Source organism: Pristiophorus japonicus, chromosome 9, assembly GCF_044704955.1.
Source record: "Pristiophorus japonicus isolate sPriJap1 chromosome 9, sPriJap1.hap1, whole genome shotgun sequence".
Taxonomy (NCBI): Eukaryota; Metazoa; Chordata; class Chondrichthyes; family Pristiophoridae; genus Pristiophorus; species Pristiophorus japonicus.
Genome location: NC_091985.1, coordinates 43,387,777 through 43,396,721, shown reverse-complemented (window position 1 = coordinate 43,396,721; position 8,945 = coordinate 43,387,777). Strand labels below are relative to the sequence as shown.

The 8,945-nt window shown below is 43.9% G+C and overlaps 1 protein-coding gene across 1 annotated transcript; it reads right to left on the bottom strand.

Annotated features, from left to right (window-relative positions):
* Positions 1-6,015: 6,015 nt before the first annotated feature.
* On the bottom strand, positions 6,016-7,222 carry LOC139273883 (ankyrin repeat domain-containing protein 9). Its single transcript, XM_070890958.1, has one exon. It carries the CDS (start codon positions 6,892-6,894, stop codon positions 6,016-6,018), a length of 879 nt encoding a protein of 292 aa, XP_070747059.1. The 5' UTR covers positions 6,895-7,222.
* Positions 7,223-8,945: the final 1,723 nt, after the last annotated feature.

Genomic DNA, 8,945 nt, shown 5'->3' with positions numbered 1-8,945 from the left:
GATTGAGTAGACTGGGTCTTTACTCATTGGAGTTCAGAAGGATGAGGGGTGATCTTATAGAAACATTTAAAATAATGAAAGGAATAGACAAGATAGAGGCAGAGAGGTTGTTTCCACTGGTCGGGGAGACTAGAACTAGGGGGCACACCCTCAAAATACAGGGGAGTCAATTTAAAACCGAGTTGAGAAGGAATTTCTTCTCCCAGAGGGTTGTGAATCTGTGGAATTCTCTGCCCAAGGAAGCAGTTGAGGCTAGCTCATTGAATGTATTCAAGTCACAGATAGATAGATTTTTAACCAATAAGGGAATTAAGGGTTACGGGGAGCGGGCGGGTAAGTGGAGCTGAGTCCACGGCCAGATCAGCCATGATCTTATTGAATGACGGAGCCGGCTCGAGGGGCTAGATGGCCTACTCCTGTTCCTAATTCTTATGTTCTTATGTTCTTCTGTAAGAGCACCATCTACTGAGCCACAGCTGACACTGCAAGTTACAATAGCTTCATTGCTTTGTGCCTTTCTTTTCATAATCTTGAGGAAACAGGAAAAAATACACTAATGTTACCAAGGAAATACAAGAGGAAAAAAAATCAGAAAAATCTTATTGTGACCTGAGAACACTGCCGAGAAGATGGGCCGGAGACATGTCCCCCAGATCTCCATTAATAAAATCTTCCTGGAGAGTTGGTTTTATGATTTTACATTACTCTCTGTGAGGAAATAACTCCCCCAATGTGAATCTGGGATCAGGATCTCATTATGACATGGCATTGTGTCCTATCCCTCCTTGTGACACAGTGCATTGTTCTTTCGATATACTCTGAGCTTGTTGGAGAATGTACCGTTAGCTTCCTACTCTGAGTGCACTGTCCCACTGATGATTTTGTGGGTGGGTCTCAATTGTGGCCCTAATCCATATCTATTGGAAGAGGCAACACAAACACAAGACAATGTTTGCAATCAAATTTATTCTGTAGATTGAAGATACCTAATGCTAGTTGCATTATTTATTAATTTGTGCCAGTTAGGATACCCAGTTGTATATTCTGTCAGGCTTTTCAAATGATCATTTTTATCAGGTTTCTAACATCAGAAATCCTATGTGTGAAACAAATTGGCCAATAAACCGGTTATTTAAGCTTAGAAGTTACTGCTGGTAATACTCGTGATCGAATGCTTAACATTCCTGAACCTAATATTTTATTGCACGCTTTAACCCATTTATTGTAACAAAATGAATGCCTCTGTTGAAATAGCGGACAAAGAAATGCCGTATGGATGCATTAAGTGCTTGTCCCGCAATTCAGCCGATAGTCATTTCTATGGCAGATCGAAGCAAGGTTTGAAGTTGGATGAGATTATTTAACTGGAGCCATCAAGGTCTGAGAACTGCCAATGAGTTTATTCATCCAGCAGAGTTTGGCCCGGTTATATATAAGACCAAGTCAAACTTCTCTCTTTGGGTTTTTAATTGGGTGATAAAAATGCTTCTGCATCATTTTCAGTCACGTAAATCCCATGATCTTGAAAGTTCTCCCACCTCCAAAGCATGAGACGTAAAGAAGAAAAAAAACATTCGAGTAAGGGCTGTCGGCTCCTTCGAGAAAAAAGGATTTGAAATCAGTCAAGGTTAGACCAGACAGAAAATGTAAATTAGGTTAAAATAACAGTAGGAGAGAATAAAGAGAAACAAATGGGAGAAAAGGGGAATAAGGGAGAGTAACTAGAAACAAAGACTGTGAAAATTCCATGGGTTCTCCTGGTCTCCTGGCAGATTTATGACATGAGATCTGGTAGAATCCCCATGAGATTTCAGGGCCCAAATTACTCAAATATTTGTTCAAAATTGTGTTTTAAATCTGTAGCGTTAATGTTACAGTACCAAAGCTACTCCTGACATCGAAGGGGAGAGATCACTGGGTATTGGTAGATAGCTCAGTGAAATCAACAACATGGTGTGCGACAGCAAAAAGAATGCTAACTGGGCCTTTGGCTGTATAGCCAGGAGAACAGAGAACAAATTCCAGGAAGTGATGTTTAGAAACATAGAAACATAGAAAATAGGTGCAGGAGTAGGCCATTCGGCCCTTCGAGCCTGCACCGCCATTCAATGAGTTCATGGCTGAACATGCAACTTCAGTACCCCATTCCTGCTTTCTCGCCATACCCCTTGATCCCCCTAGTAGTAAGGACTACATCTAACTCCTTTTTGAATATATTTAGTGAATTGGCCTCAACAACTTTCTGTGGTAAAGAATTCCACAGATTCACCACTCTCTGGGTGAAGAAGTTTCTCCTCATCTCGGTCCTAAATGGCTTACCCCTTATCCTTAGACTGTGACCCCTGGTTCTGGACTTCCCCAACATTGGGAACATTCTTCCTGCATCTAACCTGTCTAAACCCGTCAGAATTTTAAATGTTTCTATGAGATCCCCTCTCATTCTTCTGAACTCCAGTGAATACAAGCCCAGTTGATCCAGTCTTTCTTGATATGTCAGTCCCGCCATCCTGGGAATCAGTCTGGTGAACCTTCGCTGCACTCCCTCAATAGCAAGAATGTCCTTCCTCAAGTTAGGAGACCAAAACTGTACACAATACTCCAGGTGTGGCCTCACCAAGGCCCTGTACAACTGTAGCAACACCTCCCTGCCCCTGTACTCAAATCCCCTCGCTATGAAGGCCAACATGCCATTTGCTTTCTTAACCGCCTGCTGTACCTGCATGCCAACCTTCAATGACTGATGTACCATGACACCCAGGTCTCGTTGCACCTCCCCTTTTCCTAATCTGTCACCATTCAGATAATAGTCTGTCTCTCTGTTTTTACCACCAAAGTGGATAACCTCACATTTATCCACATTATACTTCATCTGCCATGCATTTGCCCACTCACCTAACCTATCCAAGTCACTCTGCAGCCTCATAGCATCCTCCTCGCAGCTCACACTGCCACCTAACTTAGTGTCATCCGCAAATTTGGAGATACTACATTTAATCCCCTCGTCCAAATCATTAATGTACAATGTAAACAGCTGGGGCCCCAGCACAGAACCTTGCGGTACCCCACTAGTCACTGCCTGCCATTCTGAAAAGTACCCATTTACTCCTACTCTTTGCTTCCTGTCTGACAACCAGTTCTCAATCCATGTCAGCACACTACCCCCAATCCCATGTGCTTTAACTTTGCACATTAATCTCTTGTGTGGGACCTTTTCAAAAGCCTTCTGAAAGTCCAAATATACCACATCAACTGGTTCTCCCTTGTCCACTCTACTGGAAACATCCTCAAAAAATTCCAGAAGATTTGTCAAGCATGATTTCCCTTTCACAAATCCATGCTGACTTGAACCTATCATGTCACCTCTTTCCAAATGCGCTGCTGTAACATCCTTAATAATTGATTCCATCATTTTACCCACTACTGATTTCAGGCTGACCGGTCTATAATTCCCTGTTTTCTCTCTCCCTCCTTTTTTAAAAAGTGGGGTTACATTGGCTACCCTCCACTCGATAGGAACTGATCCAGAGTCTATGGAATGTTGGAAAATGACTGTCAATGCATCCGCTATTTCCAAGGCCACCTCCTTAAGTATGCTGGGATGCAGTCCATCAGGCCCTGGGGCTTTATCGGCCTTCAATCCCATCAATTTCCCCAACACAAATTCACAATTGGTACGACCACACACAAAGTATTATGTACAATTCTAGTCACTGTACCACTGCAGGGATATCCAGACACTGGAAGCAGTACAGAAACTAACAGCTTAAGGCATCTTAGATATGAGGAGAGGGCTAAGAGCCTGGAATTGAGAGAGAGAAAAGGCTCAGGCGATATATTATTCAAATATTCAAGATTTTTAAGGGAATGGATAAAGCGAACTTTGAAGATTGCCACAAACTTTAGAACAAGTGGACATGGGTTCAAGGTTAGCAGAGGTGTGCAGATATTTCAGGTTTAACTATTTTACGCAGAGGGTGTGGGCATACATGGATTTTACTACCCAGGAAGGAAATAGAAGCAGACAATGTGTAACTTTAAAGAAGAATTGGATAGATATTGGATGAAGTAGGCTCTAGGAGGGTTTTAGATTTTGGAACTATCCCAGTTATTGTCTATTTTGGTCCTGTACTTTTCTAAGTTGCTTCCTTGCTTTGTTTCAGTGTTACACTGTGCAGGATCTGGACTTTAAGAAAATGCCTGGACCAGCAGAATTGACATTTAATATAATAATCAACAGTTACGCAAAATAGTTCCAGTGATGGGTGCAGCAGCAACCCCATCCCAAACACACAAATATACAAAACGGCACATTGCTGAATGAGTTTCCTGTTTCTGCTTGAACGTTAAATTACCAACCCAGACATTTATCAGGATTTTGTAATATTTATTACTTTTTAAAAATAAACCCAGTCCACACTCATGCATATTAGTAATACAAAATTGGCCAATCCTACTTAAACATACTTACACATGCACTTCTAATTCATCTATAAATGCTTTACTGCAGTGTTGTCCAATAGAAATCACTGACTAGGCACAGATGTGGCTACCATTTTAGACACATCGACTAATTTTAGTACATATATTCACACAATACAGATAAATATACTTTGCATGTGTATATTTACTTCACAAACATATACCACCTTTCAGTAACCAAGGGAGTAAAGCAGTCACACGGATCAATAAACATTCACACACGCTGCTTTTCATTGTACCATCTTAACAAACACACAGAAAAGTTAAAGTGCGTATGCATACGTCATACGAATAAGTATTAAGATCACATGCCTAATGACGGTGCCTAATACTCATTGTATATTTACTAATCGAAAATGCAATTATCCACATCTGGATTCACAATTATCCACATCTGGATTCGAAATTAGTAACATCTGGATTCACAATCAGCCATGTTTGGCTCGTGACTAATGTATTGGACAACACTGCTGTACTGTTGCAATAAATATTTAAACACACTTATTTTACAGTTAATAAACAAATATACATGATTAAAAGTTTTATAAAATAAAAATATATGTTAAATGCACCATGTTGTAAGAAGTATTAAGATCCTGGATAATGGATACTATACATTTGTGAAACGTTTATTGACATAGAAATAGGTAAACTTTGGCACCAATTATACCTTCAATATATATATATAGGATATAAAGCTCAATAATTTTAATATAATGTATTTAATATATATTAAACATGCAAGTTTATTAATTTTACATTATTTACTCAGCTAAAAAAAATGATTGTCCTCATATTTTACTAATGTTTCTCTGCTGTACTTTGTTTATTGACCCACGGGTCCCTCTTTAGGATTTTTTGCTATGCAGAAGCTACTCTCTGGCTCGACCCCATACTTCTCACACACATACACACACATGCTGTGTTACACAGCTGGATAATGTTCGGGAACTGGAGGTGAGATCGACATATCCAACAATGAAACTTTAAAATCATACTGAGATAGTTGTCCGTCAATGTCTTTCTTTCCCCCTTTTGTTAATACTTTTCTATGCTCCGCCGAAAATTAATCCTTACATATGTTGTTCATTCGCCTATGTTCTTGCAAAAATAGAATGCGGTATCTAGAACCAGAATCCAATTGCTATGTCGGCAGACATGTACAGCTTGCATTTTATGTTATGCATGCAGTTAGTTAGAATTGAATTGCAATTGTCTTCTCGGACTAAATTCTTGACAATGTATCATTTAAGTAGCCGAATATAGCAATGCCTGCAATCTTGTTCTGCATTCTCTGCACACCATATTAAAAAAACTCATGTTTAATGTGCTAATCTGTTCTCGAGCTTTGTAATGCTTTTCATCTGTTTCACCGCCGGCACTTTAACACATGTAATGGAGGTATCAAAAAGTATTACACGTCATGCATTATCGTTAGAGGACTATTTTGTATTTGATGCAACAACATGCTTGTGTAGCCACAATTCATTCACGTTCAATCCCTTTTGGGGGAAATTAGAAGAGTCTTCAGAAATGCTACGGAACATCCACGGACCGCAATGTCGATTCTTGCAAAGGCAAGGGCTTTAAGGACTGTGGTATGGGCAATTCTTTGATGCTCGCTGGAAATCTCGATGGCGGGAGGCATTTCAAAATGCCTTGCATAGATATGAGGAATAAAGTGGCGGGTGTTTTCCCACAGAGATAGTTGTATTTCTCTTCTCCTAAAAGCCCATTCCATTCGGCCGGGCTGTCCGCTAACGCGCTTTTCATCTTAAACTGGAGATTTGACATGAAGAGCAGCAGGTGGTCGATGCATAGCTTTTTGGACTCCACGTTGACCTTCGACACCCGCAGCTGCTCCAAGATGACATCCAGGGGAGTTAACCCTTTGCTGTCCGCGATCCTGGGCGAAGCCCCGCTGCCCAGCAAGGTGAGGACAGTCTCTGCTCGCAGCAGCTCGCATGCTAAATGCAAAGGCGTCTTCCCATCTTCGATGTGGAAGCAGCCCTTCCTGTTAATGTAGCACTTGAAGCCCGGGAGCTGATTGGCAATCTTCAGGATCAGCTCCAGGATGTCCTTGCGGTCGTACCTGACTGCCATGGCCAGGTGAGGGGCAGAAGATGGGCAGCAGCAGAAGCGATCTCCGGGTACTTCCAGCGCCTCTCCCGGGTAATGAGACAACAAGTACTGGGCATAGCCCAGGTGATTGTGCACCACTGCGTACAACAGGGCTTCTGAGGGAGAGTAAGTGCGCAGGCTGGTGTTCTCTTCCCAGTAAAATGATTCCATAGACCTCATGTCCTCTAGCATCCACACGGGCTTGCGGTCTCTCACTGCCTGGTAGAACATGTATGAGAGAAATTTACATTGTCTTTGGTCATTCTGGCTGGAAGGTGAGTTGCTGCACATCATGCAGAGGGGGAATAAAGACCAGCTAAAGTTGTGTACACCAAGGGAATTCCAGATCGGCTTCCTTTCCTCCCTTTAATTCAAACCTTACACGCACCCGAAGGTCAAACCGGTCCCATGCATTTTTACTGCAGTATTTGTAAAGCGCAAGCAACAGACTCCCCCGGATCAGGCTTCCCTTCCTTTTCTCATTGGCACGACCTCGCTTTCCTTCCTTCAATCGGGAAACGCCAAGCAAGCACAGCCCACCTGCTATGTTGAGCGCGGCTTCAGAGAGACGCATTGGAAGTGACGATGGTGGTAGGCACCCCCCGAGCCTGGCCAGGGGAGGGGGTGCTGGTGGTGATGCTGCTGGACACACACACTCACACACTCACTGCGCTTCTCAGCACTGGCCCAGATCAGCCGCTGTGCTGCCGCCGCCGGTCCCACTTCCGCCTTGGCGATCTGTCACTTTCACCGGGACAGCCCGGGGTGGCGAGGGCGTGAGTGCAGACAGCAGCTGGGCTCACACAGGCACGGCCGGGCAGGGAGAAAGGAAAGGTCAGCGGGAGGCGAAAGTGGCACCGTATAGCCAGCACAGAATGAGACAGCATAATGCAGAAAACTGAAACTGGAACAAAAAAAGGGGGGGGAGCAGTGAGGAACCACAACAGCAACAAAAACAGCACAGCAGGGCGAAAAATTATGAGGGAAATGGTCGGTGAAATTAAACATGGACAAAATGACGCAACAAAAGGATATGACACCACTGGCCAGGTGCCAGTTTCAGGTAACTGGTGAGCTGCTGTTTGACCAGTGCTGTTTGTAGCGCTGGGTGCCGAGAGACACACACCACTGACAATCCTCCTCACATATCACAATGGACCACTCACGTCACTTGTGCTTCACCGCGATTTTCACAATAACAATCATTTATGAAAAGGACAAACTCATTATTACTGTTGGACGCTCAGTGCAAGAATTAAAAGTAGAATATGTCCCAGTTCTCCCTGTGACGTTATCTGTATTTATCTTAACAGAAACTTGTGTGAAGCGTCAAGGACAGAGGACCCCAACAAGGTCGGAAAGAAAATGAGGCACATCAGTAAGTGGTGGCTAGGATGAGTGTAAACAGGACAGCGGCAGACAGGCAGCGGTCTGCCCCAGACCCTGCCATGAACCAACCTGGAGCAGCGTGAGGCCGGCCTGATAGGTGCCTCAGGGAGGGGAATCTGCCCGTGGGGGTGCTGACCCTCTCTTGGATACTGACGGTAAGTCCTGCACACTCCCTGGGCTGGGTTGGGGCAACATCATGCAGTGTCTTTCAATTACATATAATGGAGTAGTAGTGATTCTTCAAATGAGCCTGTGCTATCTGACCTTCCTCATGTCACCCTGCCCCCTCCCCTGCTGCTAACCACTCGTCTGTTGCTTTCTACTTCCAGAAGAGGAGTCGCATGCACCAAATCCGTCACTGACAGACCGCATTTCGGCACTGGAGCTGCGCATAGATCCACTCTGGAGCATCCGAGATGCTGAGGATGTCGTGAATAGCACATTTAGTGAGTTGGTCACACCACAGATAAAGATTACACAGGCAGATAGGGAATGGGTGACCATCAGGAAGAGCAATGGAAGGAAGGTAATGCAGGGGTCCCCTGCGGCCATCTCCCCTCCAAAACAGATATACCATCTTGGGTACTGTTGGGGGAGATGGCCAATCAGGGGAAGGCAGCAGCAGCCAAGTTCATGGCACCATGGGTGGCTCTGCTGCGCAGGAAGGCATGAAAAAGAGTGGGAGAGCTATAGTGGTAGGGGATTCTATTGTAAGGGGAATAGATAGGCGTTTCTGCGGCTGCAAGCAAGACTCCAGGATGATATGTTGTCTCCCTTGTGCAAGGGTCAAGGATGTCTCGGAGCGGCTGCAGGGCATTCTGGAGGGGGAGGGTGAACAGCCAGTTGTCGTGGTGCATATAGGTACCAACAATATAGGTAAAAAGTGGGATGAGGTCCTACAAGCTAAATTTAGGGAGTTAGGAGTTAAATTAAAAAGTAGGACCTCAAAGGTAATA

Excerpts from the sequence above, each read along its gene's own strand:
- LOC139273883 (XM_070890958.1), bottom strand. The coding sequence starts at position 6,894 with ATGATGTGCAGCAACTCACCTTCCAGCCAGAATGACCAAAGACAATGT.